Source organism: Branchiostoma floridae, chromosome 18 (genome assembly GCF_000003815.2).
Source record: "Branchiostoma floridae strain S238N-H82 chromosome 18, Bfl_VNyyK, whole genome shotgun sequence".
Classification (NCBI taxonomy): domain Eukaryota; kingdom Metazoa; phylum Chordata; class Leptocardii; order Amphioxiformes; family Branchiostomatidae; genus Branchiostoma; species Branchiostoma floridae.
In genome coordinates this window covers 14,868,619-14,886,048 of record NC_049996.1, presented here as the reverse complement: position 1 = coordinate 14,886,048, position 17,430 = coordinate 14,868,619, and the positions used below count along the sequence as shown (strand labels likewise).

At 39.8% G+C, this 17,430-nt stretch overlaps 3 protein-coding genes across 3 annotated transcripts; all 3 read left to right on the top strand.

Annotated features, from left to right (window-relative positions):
• Positions 1 to 675: 675 nt before the first annotated feature.
• LOC118405466 (serine/threonine-protein phosphatase 6 regulatory ankyrin repeat subunit B-like) lies at positions 676 to 1,930 on the top strand. The gene is made up of 2 exons (XM_035804969.1): positions 676 to 1,537; positions 1,674 to 1,930. Exons 1-2 carry the CDS (start codon positions 676 to 678, stop codon positions 1,928 to 1,930), a joined length of 1,119 nt encoding a protein of 372 aa, XP_035660862.1.
• A 2,274-nt stretch (positions 1,931 to 4,204) lies between these two features.
• Positions 4,205 to 5,725, top strand: LOC118405465 (ankyrin-2-like). Its single transcript, XM_035804968.1, has one exon. The coding sequence runs from the start codon at positions 4,284 to 4,286 to the stop codon at positions 5,700 to 5,702; it is 1,419 nt and encodes a 472-aa protein (XP_035660861.1). The 5' UTR covers positions 4,205 to 4,283; the 3' UTR covers positions 5,703 to 5,725.
• Positions 5,726 to 7,337: 1,612 nt separating this feature from the next.
• LOC118406152 (ankyrin-3-like) lies at positions 7,338 to 8,993 on the top strand. Its single transcript, XM_035806035.1, has one exon. The coding sequence runs from the start codon at positions 7,533 to 7,535 to the stop codon at positions 8,796 to 8,798; it is 1,266 nt and encodes a 421-aa protein (XP_035661928.1). The 5' UTR covers positions 7,338 to 7,532; the 3' UTR covers positions 8,799 to 8,993.
• Positions 8,994 to 17,430: the final 8,437 nt, after the last annotated feature.

The following is a 17,430-nucleotide window of genomic DNA, read 5'->3' as shown; positions in this document are numbered from 1 at the left end:
GACTTGTTCATGCCTGGAGGACATTCTAAGACTTGCTCTCCTTTATTTTGTGTGTAAATGATGCATTTAAAAGCGGTGTCATCAGGAGGGTGTGAAGGGGTTTGGCAGGTCACTGATGCATCAGACATGACTGCATTTTAGATTTTGTCCTGTTCTGATTTCAAAGAAAATTAATTACTAGTAAATAATATTCAGTCAAGCTATCATTGCATGGTCTTTTCTTCTGGAGAGACATGTGCTTATAAACATATTATGATACTTAACTTGAAGGTTCATCTGTGTTGGTAGAAGTCATTCTTGAAATAGTTGAACTGTAATTTCCAATACCAAAATTGGACTCACGACAGCAGTGGATTGTTCATTCCTTGACAAAGACTGATGCTGTGCAGTCAAAAATTTGGGTGAGTCCAATTTTGGTGTTGGAAATTACAGTTCAACTATTTCAGTACATTATGACACTGTATATCAATAACTATTTTACAGAATAGTATACAGTTTTCCCCTTTAACACCTTCATGAAGCAAACCTCTACTTGTATGCTAGTCAATTTGCTAAGTGGACAGATGGATGTTTGGCTTTCCATAGCAGTTAATCCCCCAACGAAAAAGGTCGCCCAAAACACAGCAACTTAGAGTGCAGAGTAGTTACTTGGTGATTTTCAGAGATTTGATCATGATGTCAAGCGGACAAGCAAGAAGACAGGAGCCAACAACAGCTAAGACAAGATCTTTCACACAGCCATCTTTTACGAGAGGATTGGCATCAAGTTCACAGAAGAGCGACACGCGCAGCCAAGAACAGCAACTCTGGGACGCCATCTGCAGCGACGACCTCAAAAAGGTTCACACCATTCTGTGTGCCGCACAGAACCTTAACCTGAACAAACCGTACACTGTGATCACCATTGATAAAAACCAGGGCCGTGATACGTGCAGTACAACCTATCTCTTACAGGCGTGTAAGGTGTGTAGGTCCTCCGAGATAGCCTGCGCTCTGATCCGAGCGGGCGCTAACGTCAACGCGAGCGGAAATGTCCTGAAGAAGGTGCAATACGGCAGCACGTGGGTTAAGGATGCGGCCGTCGGAAACGCTACCCCGCTCATTCTCGCTGTCGTCATGAGGAGCGAAGACCTTGTGAGATGCTTACTACAACTCGGCGCTGACGTCAACTCAACCAATGAGGCGGGAGAGAGTGCCCTTCACTATGTCTTCACGGGGACCACGCAGAACCCCAGTCACGCAACCAGGAAGACCCCAATGGCAACGAAAGATCGTAACGCGACTGATGCAGTGTTCACAGCCCTGGTGGAGAACGGCGTTGACTTGAACTTAAGCGATAAACAGGGTTTCACTGCCCTACATGTGGCTGCCGAGAAAGGAAGTCTAGAGGAGGTACAAACCCTAGTGAAGGCAGGAGCTGACATCAATGTACAAACCCCTGTGACAGGACTGACTCCTCTCAGCTTGGCTAAACATGCCAGCAATGTAGCTGTAGTGAACTTCTTACTACAGTGTGCAGAGGGGAAGGATATAAAGGGTGATGAAGTAAAAAACTGATGTGATAAGAATTTTTATAAACTTTTGCTAATGACAAACTTATCTTGTACTTACTTGTCTAGTGTTCTCTACATTTAAATGTACCATGTAGAAATCTGATGTTGTGTCATTTGCAGCTTTGGTAGAGAACAGTGTAGACTTGATCTTAAGCGATAAACAGGGTTTCACCGCCCTTCATGTGGCTGTAGAGAAGGGAAGTCTTGAGGAGGTACAGACTCTAGTGAAGGCAGGAGCAGACATAAATGTACAAACTCCTGTTACAGGACTGACTCCTCTCAGCCTGGCTAAACATGCCAGTAATGTAGCTGTGGTCAACTACTTACTACAGCGGGCTGAAGGGAAGGATATAAAGGGTGATGAAGTCAAAAATTGATGTGATAAGAATTTTTATCAACTTTGCTAACTACAATCTTATTGACTAGTAAACTAGTGTTCTCTACATTTTGATGTAACATGTAAAAATCTAATGATTTGGCATTAAATTTTGCAGTCTTGGTAGAGAACAGTGTTGACTTGAATGCGAACGATCAAGCATTTGGTTTCACCACCCTTTATGTAGCTGTGGAGAGAGGAAGTCTAGAGTAGAGGTACAGACACTCAGTTGAAGGCAGGAGCTGACGTTAATGTACAAACCCCTGTTACAGGACTGACTCCTCTCAGCTTGGCTAAACATGCCTGTAATGTAGTTGTGGTCAATTACTTACTACAGTGTGCAGAGGGGAAGGCTACAGGTGATGAAGTTAAGATTAAACTGATAAGAGCTAACTTGCTGGACCAAAGTTGAACAGTAACTCTAAGATGTAATGAAAATGCTGAGTGAGTAACATGCATTATCCTGTACAACAAACTAATTTACTACATTAACATTTGAATGTATCAAATTAGAACTCTGATTTGTAAACCTGTGTGTTTTATTTATTGGGGAAAATTGTTCATGTTGATTGAATATGGATGACCTCACTATGTTTTTTTTTTATTCCTGGAATTTAAAGTTATGTCAATAATAAACATTATTATCAGGAAGCTACTGCTGGAGGACACGGGTTTGCCGGCTGGCGAACTCCGTTCGATCATGCTGGACCAAAGTTGAACAGTAACTCTAAGATGTAATGTAAGTGCACTAACATGCATTATCCTGTTTAAACAACAAACTAATTTACCACATCTAATAGTGACATTTGAATGTATCAAATTGAATGTAGAAATCTGATTTGCAAACCTGTGTGTTTTATTTTTTGCAGAAAATTGTGCATGTTGATTGAAGATGACCTAGGATGTTTGTTTTTTTTCCTGGAATTTCAATTTATATCAATTATAAACATTATTCTGACAATTAATCTAGTAAATTGCTGCAGTTTACTTTTTGATTTGACAAAAATTAGATGCCAGTTGTTGTGCTTTGTTTTGAATAAAATCCCAGCAAAAACGATCATGACTGTTTTCATCTCTTCTTAACTGTAACCAATTTTTGTTGTTCCAAAAATAATTTCATCAGTTTGTTATATTGGAGTACTTGTTCTACACAACCAGTACAATGTCTCTCACATAGGTAGGTGTGAAACATTACAGGTTGTGCAAATGTTTTTTAAACAAACTCCAATTTCATATTCAGGGCTCGAAATACTTTTTTCTGCATACCCGCACTGGTGCAGTTAACATTGGAAATTACCTGCACCAGACAAATTTTACCTGCACCACTCTGAATTTAGGACGTATGGATCATACTGAAATTGTTTAGGAACTATTGCTATTTTTTTATACTTTAGACTATGGTAACATTCGAATACAGCTACTAACAATCCACATACACCTACATCATATGACATTTATGTATAAAACCCAGTACATGAACCAGTGCAGGTTAGGTGCAGGTAGACGTCAGAAATACCTGCACAGCTCCAATTTTGCCTGCACTAACCTGCATATGCAGGTCGTATTTCGAGCCCTAATATTGTATTATACAGTCTCCTAGCCACATTGGTGGCACTTACATAATAATAGTATTATGTTGAGGGGAGCTGTGATCTAATTTCATGGCCATTCATATTCTATAGCGGGCCCTTTGTTTTTATTGTGACATGAAACTTGGGCTGAAAAAAAAACAAGGCTGCAAATGGGGCTTTGTAAATGTATTGAAGATAACTAATTATTACTTTTCTTGACTTAAAAATTATACATTACCTCTATATAAGCATCACATTTTTTCATTACAAACTATACATCTCGCTGATGTTTGATTTGAATATTTCCTGACAGATTGAAGAATTAAAACTAAAATAAGAAATCTCCTGAACAACCTCCTTGCAGAAATGCCCCCTGCAATGTGATATCAGACCTTAACAACAAAGGTAACAAAATCATTCCTTCCAAAGTCTTTGTAAAGACTCCAACTGCCATTTCCCACTGCAACTAAGGGTCATTTTATGATCATGAGCACTGCATGAGACAAACCAATAAGAGACAAGAGAGTCAAGACAAGACAAGAAGCAAGAGGGATTCTGTAAGAGAAACTGTCAGGGAAGACCTTGCAACATCAAATGTGGTCTGTCACGTCTTCAAGACCAAGAAATTGCAGGATTGCAGATCGAGAAAGACGTTGGAGCTAAACAAGACAGCTAAGGCATTTTTCTGACTTCTAGCAGTGGAGATACCCTACATGTCATACATGTACATGGTGTCTAAATAGATCAGTACAGTAAACTCGGGTAACAATTTGCTTCCTAAAAATGGCCACGTATAAAGATCTTTGGGAAGCTGTATCCAGAAACAACCTGCAGGAAGTACAGAAAATACTGTCTTCCGGAAGCAACATTGACCTGAATAAACCATTTGGCTTACACGTTCAGGAGAGTTCCGTGAATCAGCATAGTGTCTTCCGAACACAATATCCAATGGACAAAACTGGAAATTATCTGCTGCAAGCCTGTCTTTTCAGTTCCCCTGTCGTTGTCAGTGCTTTGGTCAAAGCTGGCGCAAATGTCAACAAGAGTGGCGTGGTGATGTGCAAATCAAATTTGAACTCTAAAGCTGCTGGAATTGATGTTTATGAGAAAAAGTACAACGCCACACCTTTGATACTTGCTGTCATCCAGAGGAATGTAGAACTTGTGAAAAAATTGCTTCACCGCTGTGGTGCTGACGTAAATGGAAGGAACGATGCAGGTTTTTCTGCCCTACACCTTACAGTCAAGCCTGCCCGTGGCTTCAGATTGTTTGGGTATGAAAAAATCAACGGTTCCAGAACAGAATCATCATCACAAGGCGAGGAAATTGCCAGCTTACTGCTAAGAGCAGGGGCAACAGTGGACTTGCAGGACAAAAAGGGTCGAACTCCCCTTCATATTGCTGTCATGGAAAACGATGTCGCGGCAGCCAAGATACTAATTCAGTATGGGGCAAGAACCGACATACCAAACCACGAGGGCTTAACGCCCCTTTACAGTTCTAGCCGTAAACGTCTCACTGAGTATGACATGTGCAAGCTGCTGATACAGAAGTCCAACTCAAGTGCTCTGAATTGTGCAGAAAATGATGATGGCACCCCTCTGCTGCATGCTATGATAGAGAAACTGATTGATATTGACAATAAACGTCGCAGATGTGATCATGAAAGCGTGACACCTAATATTCCCGGTTCAGGGCAGGTGATAGCTCCATGCACACCTGTGCAATGTCGTGAAGAGGCAGTAGCTGTTACAGTAGTAAAATTGCTCATCGAAAGTGGTGCTGACTTGAAGGCCAAAAACAACCATTTCACTCCTCTACACCTGGCAGCTCAGCATGGCCTGATCAACGTCATAAAACTCCTGGTAGAAGCAGGAGCAGACATCCATGCAGAAACTCCAAACACGGGTCTGACCCCTCTGGATATGGCTGAACATGGAAGGAAGCATGATATTGTCGACTATCTGAAAACAGCGATAGAGAGTGACACTTGTAGAGGAGAAAAGAACAAACGAGAAGAACCAAGTGTTGAGCAAGAAGACAAAGTAGAGCCACAAAAGTCAGACACATCTGTAAAAGAAGAAGAAGAGTCACAGAAGTCAGACACACCTGCGGAAGGGATTGAATCTCTTGAAGAAGGAGCAGTGGGAGGGTTTGGACAAGTGTTCATCAGTGAGGAAGGAAAACCTGTGGAGGAGTGACATTTGTTAACAATATGTGCGTCAAGAAGTCAACCTGACAGTGTATATTTCTATCAAGACTTTGGTACATGAAGTACTTGTAAGAACTTAGAACAGGTGCAAAAACTATTATAATATGTAATACAAAGTATTGCCATTTCCGTTTTCAAATGGTGGTGGGGAAAAGTCATGTAAAATAATCTGAGACATGATAATGGCTGCAGAGAGGAGGTACAAACACTATAGTGAAGGCAGGAGCTGACATAAATGTACAAACCCCTGTGACTGGACTGACTCCTCTCAGCTTGGCTAAACATGCCATTAATGCAGCTGTGGTGAACTACTTACTACAGAAGGAAGAGGGGAAGACAAGGAACAAGAACTGAGTGATGTGCTAAGAATTTGTATGAACTTTTGCTGACAACAAACTTATAGCTATTACTGTGTCTAGTGTTGTCTACATTTAAATGCACCATGTAGAAATCTGATGATTTGTCATTTGCTGCTGAGCCTTGGTGGAAAGCAGCTAAACATGCCAGTAATGCAGCTGTAGTGAACTACTTAGAGCAGGCAGAGGGTAAGGCTAAGGGTGATGAACTAGAAAACAGAGGGACTAAAATGTCAAGTGTTTGGTGTTATTTTGGTAATACTTGAATGTATTTACATAGAAATCTGATGATTTGTTAACCTGTGAGTCCAATTTCAGGGAAGGGTGAAATTTTGCATGTTGCTTCTTTAGAGTGACCAAGATCATAGCTTTTCTTTTCTGGATTTCAACATCAAGGATTTAAGATCAAAATATTGTATGCAAATACAAGCATAGTAAAACAGTTTAACTTTTTGATTTTACTGTGAATGCTAAGGAGATGTTTTTTCAATGTTTTGAATTAAATCTTTTTATGAATCTTTTCATCTTTTCCTAACTGCATTCATGTTGTATCATTAAAAAAATTGTACACATACATGTGTACCTTTAGTGTATACCTCTGTTTTGGTACACACCATTTACCACCAATAGTGGTACCTGTTGAAGGATGCTGTGATCAAATTTCATGGCCATTCATATTCTCTAGGCAGCCATTTTGTCCACAGACATAGAGCTTTTGATTTGGTTGTAACATAAAACTTGGGCTCAAGAAAAACAAGGGTGTGAATGGCGGTTCACCAACATATTATAAATCTTTGAAGAGAAGTTTTTATCAAACTTCTTTCATCTTAACTTGCAAGTTAGATGGTTACTTGTGAGCATATATTTTTTTCCTTACAAACTGTACCTCTCATTTAAGATTTATTCTGATATTTCCAGACAGATTGAAGACATAACCACAAGGCTAAAAGATCCCCTTCAGATGCCCACCTTGAACAAATAGCAAGTGCAATGTGACGTCATACCTTAACAAAGGTAACCCAAATTCCTTCCAAAATCTTTGTAAAGGCTCGGCCATTTCCCGCTGCAACTAGGGTCATTTTATGATAGCACTGGGATAAACCAAGAAGAGACTATTACTGACAGAGTTCAAGAAGCAAGAAGGGTTCTGCAACACAACATCGATTGTCAAGAAACTGCCAGGGAAGACTTTGGGACATCAAAATTGGTCAGTCACGTCTTAAACTTTAAAGATCATCACTGACACAGATCAAGAAATAGCAGGATTGCAGATCAAGGAAGAAGTCGGGGCCAATCAAGACAGCTAAGGCATTGGCTAGTAACAGTTACGAACACGATCATCAGTCACTGTGAGTGGGCATAGTATTTACAGCAGTGGCCCTTAAACTAATACAGCAGGGGAGATACTCATGTACATGTATGAGTCTTAAAGTGGACAAGGGTACCAATTTTCTTCCTTAAAAATGGCCATGGATAAAAATCTTTGGGAAGCTGTATCTAGAAACAACTTGCAGGAAGTACAAAAAATATTGTCTTCTGGAAGAAACATTGACCTGAATGAGCCATTTGTAGTATCAATTCATTATCGTGATGGTTTTCACAGACATCAAGTTGGAAATTATCTGCTTCAAGCCTGTCTTTTCAGTTCACCCATAGTTGTCAGTGCTCTGGTCAAAGCTGGGGCAAATGTCAATAAGAGTAGTGAGGTAGTTTGTAGATCAGTACATTTAGTTGAGGGTTATGAAAGAAAGTACAATGTTACCCCTTTGATACTTGCTGTTATCCAGAGGAATGTGGGACTTGTGGAAAAATTGCTTCACCGCTGTGGTGCAGACGTGAACGGAAGAAATGACGCAGGTTTAACTGCCCTACACCTTACTGTCAAGCCTGCTGATGGCTTCAGCTTGTTTGGGTATAAAAAAATCAACAGTTCCAGAATGGACTCATCACCACAATGTGAGCAAATTGCAAGCTTATTGCTAGAAGCAGGAGCAAGAGTGGACTTGCAGGATAACATGGGTCAAACTCCCCTTCATATTGCTGTCATGGAGAAGGACGTAGTTGTAGCTAGAATGTTACTTCGGCATCATGCAAGAGTCGATGTTCCTAACAGAGAGGGAAGGACTCCCCTTCATGAGTCTGCCAAAGCCCTAGATGCTGAGATGTGCAGGATTCTAACTGATGATACAGAAGTCGATAGCTCAACTCTTGTGAATCTTGCATCAAATGATGGCACCACCCCCTTACATGCGGCCATCCTTGCCATGGCTCCACAACCACACATGTGGCGTGCAGTCGGTGCAGACTTTGACAATTGCGCAGCTGTTGTAACGATCTTGATCAGAAAAGGTGCCAACTTGGCGGCTGAAAAGGACCATTTCACCCCTCTGCACCTGGCAGCTGAGCATGGCCTGGTCAATGTTGTCAAACTGCTGGTAGAAGCAGGAGCAGACATCCGTGCAGAAACTCCAAACACTGGTCTGACCCCTCTGGATATGGCTGAACATGGAGGGAACCAAGAAATCATTGACAACCTGACAGCAAGGCAAGAAAGTGACACTTGCGAGAGAGAAAAGAACAAACGAGAAGAACCAAGTATTGAGCAAGAAGTAGAAGAGGAAGAGCCACAGAAGTCAGACACACCTGTGGAAGACATTCTTGAAGGAGCAGTGGGAGGGTTTGAACAAGTGTTGGTCATCAAGGAAGAAGGAGACCCTATAGAAGAGTGACATGTTGGTAATATATATTATTAGGCCTCAACAAATCAATTTGTGTACTTGCAAATCAGAGGTGGACAGGGACTCTCAGTTTGAGAGAACATTTTGATGCAAAATCGTGCATGCAGCAGTGCAAAAATGAGGAAATGATCTAAATAAAAGAACATTTAATACTGCAACAGTGAATTGCACAGAAATTTGGAAAACAGATACGTTGTAAAATTACCTGGTGCATTTGTCAGGGTTGTCTTCAACTTTAATTTTTTTAAGTCCCCCCATCAAGTTTACTCCCGTACTATTATTTTGTACAGGTCTGGAGGCAACTTGAATTAAGTGTTGTTTTCATCTGTTTGAATTGCCTTTCCCACCATTTTTTGTTTGTGTTCTGTTTGTTTGTGGTGAAATTTGAATAAATAAATAAATCACTGTTTGGGAACTCATGTTGTTGATTTGCTTTGTTATAAATCTGACATTCTAATTGCTCAGAATTAGCAAAATCAACTTAATATTGAAAAATAAAGTGTATGAATATAACAATTACCTTTACCAAAACTGTTGTATGATAAGACTTCAGAATCTCATAACTGTATGTTTGCTTTAAGCTAGATTTTGCACATGTATGAAGTATGTCTAAAATGCGCAATTCAGGGTCTTCTGCTATGCAGATATTTTTAGTCTTCATCGACTGAATCAAGTAAACCAATCTTACTATTTAAGTAACTGTAACCATTACACATTTTTCCAGAAGCTGATTAAAGGGATGCATTTACTAGATCGGGCCCCCATTACATTGTTTAAACATGTAGCACTAATAGCCTACCTGTACAGCATTAGTTATGTAGTGGGACCTGTCCAACCACTTGCCTAAACAAGTGACCCTGTAGGTGAACAACAAGGCTAAATGCATGGTTTTTCAATAACTGAATCATCACAGTGAAACCTAGTGTCAAAAACACTTCTTCACAACATACACATTGAAAGATACTCTCAAATACAAATTGTATTAAATCATCAATTTTGGATTTCTGTCATGTATATAAATTGGTAAAGGAAAGTCTGTAAATTCCCCATGACACGCACCTTACAGCAAATGCCTGAAGCCATGATGATGTAGGTGTGGCAGCCATTTCTTTGTGAACCTGGGGAAGTGAGAAGGTTGCTGTCACCTGCGACCTGAGTGGTGTCCACTGTTAAATGTCCAAGTCTTCATGCTGAAGGTAAAAAAACAAGGTGACACTCAGTTTTCAATATCAGCCTTTACTGTGTAGTGTGCGTAGTAGCGGCCCTATTTCTTGAACTACATGTAGAAGCCGTGAATTTGATTCCGGCTGTCGCTCACCCGAAATGCACTTAGTTTACCAGAAAAGGTTGCAGTCCTTTAAGTCCACTGTTCAGATGTACCTGTTGAAAACAGCTAGGGGAAATTCCCGGGTACAATTAACCTGAGAAACTGTAGCCTGGAGGCCAGCCTTGTTTGCTTTAGTCCGCTCCTGAAGGTTGCTACACTGCCCTGGCTGGATTCCAGGCTAGAAAAACTGTACATTATCTATCTTCTCTGTCACGACCATGGAAGAAATCATAATTATAGCTATATATTTTGTGACCTTAACTTTAAAAAAACTTAGCTTGAAGAAAACTTAACCCTGAATATGAAGTAGTGACAAACAGTGTGAGACATTGTTGACAGGTACATGATTGTACAGTTCTACAGAGCCGCAGTCTATACATTACTAAATACAGGTTGGTAGACACATTATAAGTCAATACATATTTCTAGACACACAACTGATGAAAATTAGTCAACTGTGTCAAAAAGATACTTGCAAGTTGGAAATCTAGATACTCCATACACTTTGATAAAATTTTTGACAGGGCTGACTTGAAAGTTGCAGTCATTTAGTTAATACCAAACTCAGGTTGATTTCCCGTGAAAATCTGTTACATACAGTTTGTCTTGTTTATCAAAAGGATCTTGTCTGATTGAAATATCCTTATGTAATTAAGTTAGTTAAGTCATTCTGCATGGTTTGATAATGTTCCTATGAAATCCAGTTACAGAGTATTTGAATCTTGTGACATCTTCAGCCATCATGGAGCTTGCATACAACCAGACCGTAGTGTCATTTTTTTTTTTCTAGAGACCACTAGTCAAGTGCTCAGCTAACTACAAGTTGTAAGAAATATGAGCTCTGACAAGCTCATGAAAGGTGACCTAGCCTTTGGTAGGAGGCTGCATAGGGATCGTCCGTCTCGTTTCCACTCGGTGGGAGTTCCGGTCGCCTGCACCGCGGCAGTGCTCCTGAGCATGGCAGCGCTTGTGGTAGTCCTGGTGCAGAACTGGCAACTTAAGGAGCTTCTGTCTGCAAGTAGCAAGCAAATTGTCTCTCTTCAAGAGCGGGTTGCCTCACTAGAAGTCCTTACTAAAGACATGTCTTCGGTGATCAACAGTCGAATGATAAACACTGAGGTATGTACCTGTATAAATATAAATCTTGTAATCAAAGTTTTCAATGTAAAATTCTGTGCAAGTCAAATTCATCTCGTAAGAAGCATCATGTTCAGTCCGTACCTATGAGTTTAACCTCCTTGTTTACAGGTTACATGCCATTGGGCATTTTTACAGCAATTCTTTATGCAAGATCACGTATCAAAACCTAATGAAGTGGAACAAGGGTTGTAAAGCTGATATCACATGTATTATGCGCAAAAAAACCTTCATTCCGATTATCATTTTTGTTTCATTGGAAGACTGATGATCATGTGGTGTTAAATTGCCATGTTTTTCATTCAATAATTTATTGTATAATTTTCAATATGTTTAGCCAGCCACCTATAATCATAGGCGCAAGAACTTTTTTGCGCATTCAAATAGACACTAATGCTGGCAGATGCAAATAATCATAAATATCTCAAAAAAAATAAGATGTCAGGAGGTAAAGATTGGTTAAAATTCTCCATTTTTGGAGGCGGGTTTTATTTACCTTTAGTTTACTTTGATGAATGCATTTTTTCAGTTGACTGATGTTTTGTTTGGCCCCGAGGACATTTCACCTACTGAAGATGGCACTGTGATGAAGATCAAATACCAGTCGCCTCCCGCACCCGATCGTACCAACCATGGTCATAGGGCAAGGAGAGGTGCCAACTCTGTGACCCTTCCATTTGGACTCGGAGGTACGCAAATTTTATCATAATTACTAACTTTAATTTAAAAAAAGGAAATACAAGTTTTAGAAGTAGTTCTGATGATAAGCTGGCATGAACAGGGACCATTTTTAAAAATAAATCTCAAATATGTATTACTGGGTATATGTTTCGTGTTTAGAAAAATTTCGAAAAGATGACAGGGTCATTCACCCACCTACCGAGTATCCATCTAATATCCATTCCCAGCTTCTTGAGTTATGGACACATCCACTCCACAATTATAGCGCAACCCAAAACATTATTGCTTGCCAAGGGTAATGAAAAGAAAACAAACTGGATAGGCACTTGTTCGGATCCACTCATTAAAATGTTCGATTTGTTTGGTATTGTGTAGGGTTGGGGGTGTTGGTGCCTTTTTGTTCTGTTCCTAAACTTTGATCACAATAATGTCGAATTCATGGATGTAAAATACTATTCAACATACGTGTACCACCTAGGCTGTATTCAGGGGCCTTCGGGGAGAGATGGCCGCGATGGGGTGCCAGGGCAGCCAGGCAGAGACGGCCAGGAAGGAGCTGTTGGTCCGCCTGGACCTCCAGGGCAGAGCGGATCAGACGGGCGTGATGGCCGCGATGGTGTTCCTGGTTCCCCCGGCCCTGCTGGTCCACCTGGGAACTGTAGATGTAACGATAACAACACTGAAGGTACATTTTATTAGCAACTGAATGAGTAGTCATTAGCCTAATTTGTTACTTGGTTAGAGAGAAATATAAATAATTATGACTGGCATAAAAAAGAACGTAAGTCAACAACATTAACGTTACCTAAACAAAGAAGACATTCTATGATAACCTCCAGGTGCATTGTGATTAGTGACTATGATATGACCTACCAGTTTCAAATTGATATTACATCTCACCATCTAATGTTAATGTCTACATTTTGCATGATATTTATTGTAGGTATTCAAAGTTTCCATTATGTGTTAACACTTTTTATACATTATTTTTGACACACATTTGACATAAATTCTTGTATGTTCTTGTCTGTGATACTTTTTTTCATAAACCATCATAAAATGATCATCACCATCTACATCAAATTCAATGTCAGTAGTGCAATTGTTAAGTTGAAAGTTAAGTTTTTGGCACAATTTGCGTATTTGTGTGTGTGTGTGTATGAATGTTTGTGGCTGGACAGCAATTACAGTTGTTTTTAAAAGTATATTTTTAACTCTTGTATTTTAAATCTTTATCATTTTAAATATGTCATATATGGACGTTCTGTGATTTTTATATTAGATGTGGACGACTGTCTTCCCGAAGCTTGTGAAAACGGCGGCACATGTGTGGATGGCAATAACGCCTTCTCTTGTGTGTGTCCACCTGGCTTCAAGGGAGAGAGATGCCAAATAGGCGAGTTTAACAGCATACAATACTTACCTATACAATAAAGATTTCAGTCCACTGATCAGTGTTCTAAACGCTAATCTTTTCAAGAAAAGACAAAAACCACCATGAATTGTAAAGCCGGCTTTAGGACAGTGGTATATACTGAGTTGTGTTATAATCCTTCAACCTAGTTATCTGCAACGAAGATTACAATCCTCCCCTGCATGGTGCTGTTGCCTGTGCACTGACCGATGACACAACAAGGGTCAAGATATGTGCTGTCTTCTGTCAGGACAGCTACGATTTCAGCACACGGCCTGCCAATGCGTACACGTGTCTGGCCAATGGGACCTGGTATGCTGACTCTGATCCCCTGGTGGGCCTCTTGCCAGACTGCTCAAGTATGGTTTTAAAATCTTTAACTCATTAAAAATGAACAGCTCTTTTAGCCTGATTTAATCACGTTTCTATATATATATGGCCCACCCAATAATGCTGGCCTCTAGAGGGGATGGGCTAATCTCCAAGCAGATCCTATGGTAGCATGAGATAGAATCGAATGCTGCCAGTGGAGTGAAGCCGGCCTAGGAGTGTGTTTCGCCAGCTGACTCCTTGGCCATGCAGCTTCGATACTATGTTATGCCACTGGTAAATCTGCCTGGAGATTAGGGAGGGGCCAGTAACACTCAGGACAGCAGAGTTTGTGTCACACACTCAGACTATTAGACCTTCTGCCATCAGCAGACATTGATGAATACCTGATGTGTTTATACAGCATTGTCTGGACCTAAAATCCTAACAAAATGTTAATAAATATACTAGATTACTTATAATGTATGGTTGTTGATCCAAGTATTTTGCCTTTAAAGGACCTGAAACAGGACGAGATATACTAGGTGTTGCCTTGACTTTGGAGCATGACTCATTCCGTTGAGTGCTAATGTACAAATTCCAGTGAACAAAAGGGTGCAGAAAACTAAAACTAGCACGTTTAGATGTAAGAAATGTAGAAATGTATTTTCTATGTAGCTTTCTAGTAAAGTTGGCTCGGTATTATATAAAGCCCAGGTTTTGCTGTGGTCTGTACTCCTTTTTGTAAGCATTTTGAAGTGGCATGAAATGGATTTATATCGATATTTAAAGAGAAGCAAAAGGCTGACTGTATATACAGAACTCATTTTTTGGTATGTTCTATTATTTGAAAAAACTTCCTGGTCATATAGATGTCATAATGAAGGCATCTCCTTTTTTTCAACTTGGGTTGAGCAAATTATGGCATTCATGAAGATCAATCAGTATGGCTTTATAACGTCAATACAATCAAATAAGACTGATGTTATTATACTAATTACAGGGAGCTACCGTCCCGGACGCGCCCGCATGATGTCAGAGGTCTACTACTACTCCGGTTCATGTTCATTCAACTCTGACAATATCAGGTCCAACTTCCAACGGCTCTTCAGCCAGATATACTCCTCTCAACTAGGTGGAGCCACCACAGCCCTACAGAACATTGAAGTGACGTGTGGACAGAACTCTTAAAATGGCCCTGTAATACAAGGTGGATAGAAAACAAATTCCCATTACATTCATGTATATGTCACAGTAGAGATCACGATCCAGTAGAATTGTTGATTCTCCTAGGAGAGATCGCAATCGGAGCTGGTCCTAGGGCCAGCTCTGATCGGGGTCTCTCCTAGGAGAATCGGTGATTCTACTAGTACAAATTGCGATCGGGGTCTCTCTTAGGGCCAACTCCGATCCAATCTCAAATGATACTAAGATATAGGAAACAGCAAACTTTTTTTGATAAACAATGATTTTATTTAGCATTATTATTATTATATTTTATATTATATTTATTTATATTGATGCAAACCTGCTAACTCATTACCAACTACACTCAAGCCTACTGGTGTCACTTCTACAATGTTTACTTCACTCAAGACTACCACACTAGGGTCACTTCTTCAACTTTACTCAAGGTACACTATTATATAGCATCACTTTCATGGTAAATATCATGTGAGTATGTTTTCTGATAAAGTAATTTCTCATAAAGTAGTGGCAAAAATCAATATGTGAAAGGCACCAACGGGTGATCAAACAATGTGTCACAGCTTTGGTAGAACAATAACAAATGTAAAGTCGTCAAACAGGTGTCAAAAGATTAAGTACAGTTTCAAGATATTACTCACAATTTCACACCTATTGAGTACATTTCACTACTGACACTAGTCAGACTTGTACTGAATCATTTCACAGCTTTAGAAGAACAATAACCATTGTTAAGTGATCAACAGGTGTCAAAATATCAAGCAGAGTTTCAAGATATTACTCACAATTTCACACAATTTCACATTGTAGAAGTTACACAAGTAGGCTTGAGTGTAGTTGGTAATGAGTTAGTAGGTTTGCATAAAATAAAATCATAATCATAATCATAAAAAGTATTGCTGTTTCCTATATCTTAGCATCATTTGAGTTTGGATCGAAGTTGGTCCTAGGAGAGATCCTGATCGCAATCTGTACTAGTAGTTACTAGTAGAAGAGATCCCGATCGCAGTCTGTTTCCCATATCTTAGTATCATTTGAGTTTGGATTGGAGTTGACCCTAGGAGAGACCCCGATCACAATCTATACTAGTAGAATCGCCGATTCTCCTGGGAGAGACCCCGATTGGAGTTGGCCCTAGGACCAGCTCCGATCGCGATCTCTCCTAGGAGAATCGACGATTCTACTGGATCGTGATCTCTACTGTGACACATATATTAATTAATCCTAGATGTACAGATTGAAATAGTGTCGGGGCATGACATAAGTACATGGAATAACTCTCTTCTTGAATGTCTTGGGTCATGATAAATTATGAAAATGTCCCCTGGCAATATACATCAGATTCTTTGAATACTGACTCCTGCATTACTACCTGATTTTAGAATGAAGACTTTGGGTTAAATTTTTTTTTAGCTCTATAGTCAAGTGACATCACAACGTTTGCTAGATTTCATGAAGGTACCACTCGCTTGGGTCTTTCTATGGTACTATAGGTTTTTTTTTACTGTCATCACTTGTAGTCTTTTCCCCAATTTTATTGTACACAAACGGAATTGTATATTAAACTTTTCTAATGTTGTGTGTTTGAATGTGTGTGGTGCATGTGTGTGCATGCGTGTTCGAAAAAGAAATGTATGAGGGTGACATGAACGATCTCTATGCATTTAAAGTGCGTGGAACTGACAGAAAGATTGTGGTGCTAATCGCTGTACTGTTGTCCATCGTTCACAACATAGAGGACCTGGCAGGAAAATTTAGTGTCATGTTAATTTGTCCCAGTCGATTATAAACAACCGGTCTTACAGCCTGTAGACATCGGGGGCAGGTTTCCTGAAAGACAGGTTTCCAAAAGGATATTCCTTTAGCTACAAGACCAAAATTAGAGGGACAAAACATTTTTTTCATGTAATAAATAATGCAAAAAATCGGGCATTTTGGCATTGAAAGAAAAACATGAAGAAGATTTTTCTGGCAAACACGACTGATACTGTCAGAAAGAAGAAAACCTAAAGAGTAATCTAGCCAATTATAAAGAAAATTCTAGTACTACAGTTTTTTTAATCATCCACGCCACGCGGCATTGCAACTTGGCTTAAACAGCGCTTCAGAGGTCAATCTAGGTCATGAGCCTAATCACATTCAGGCGTAGGAATATCCCGGAAGTAAGCCACGGACCAAAACGCAATTTGCACCAAAAACACACCATTTCCTACGCTTTTCAGCCATGTAACCGTTTAATGTCATTTCGCAGGAAATAATGAGAAATGTCAACTCAAACATGGACCCTCGGAAGCCTTTCGTCCCTTTTTTGTCGCGCACTACCACGGATCCCGGTCGCGGAAGAACTGGGGTGTGCACCGATAAATGAAGTTGAACTGAACTGAAATGAACTGAGAAGGAATAAAAAAGCTTTTAACTTTTTGGTAGTCCTGCAAATTTTTAAAAATCATAATACATTTTGTATGATATAGAGAAGAACAGACATGAATAAGTCTTTCTGTTTTGTACTGTGTCTTATGATTTAGTAATAATCATCATTAATGTTTTAG

Excerpts from the sequence above, each read along its gene's own strand:
- LOC118405466 (XM_035804969.1), top strand. The coding sequence starts at position 676 with ATGTCAAGCGGACAAGCAAGAAGACAGGAGCCAACAACAGCTAAGACA. Across the intron at positions 1,538-1,673 it reads AGAGGGGAAGGATATAAAGG|CTTTGGTAGAGAACAGTGTA; the intron begins GTGATGAAGTAA and ends TGTCATTTGCAG.
- LOC118405465 (XM_035804968.1), top strand. The coding sequence starts at position 4,284 with ATGGCCACGTATAAAGATCTTTGGGAAGCTGTATCCAGAAACAACCTG.
- LOC118406152 (XM_035806035.1), top strand. The coding sequence starts at position 7,533 with ATGGCCATGGATAAAAATCTTTGGGAAGCTGTATCTAGAAACAACTTG.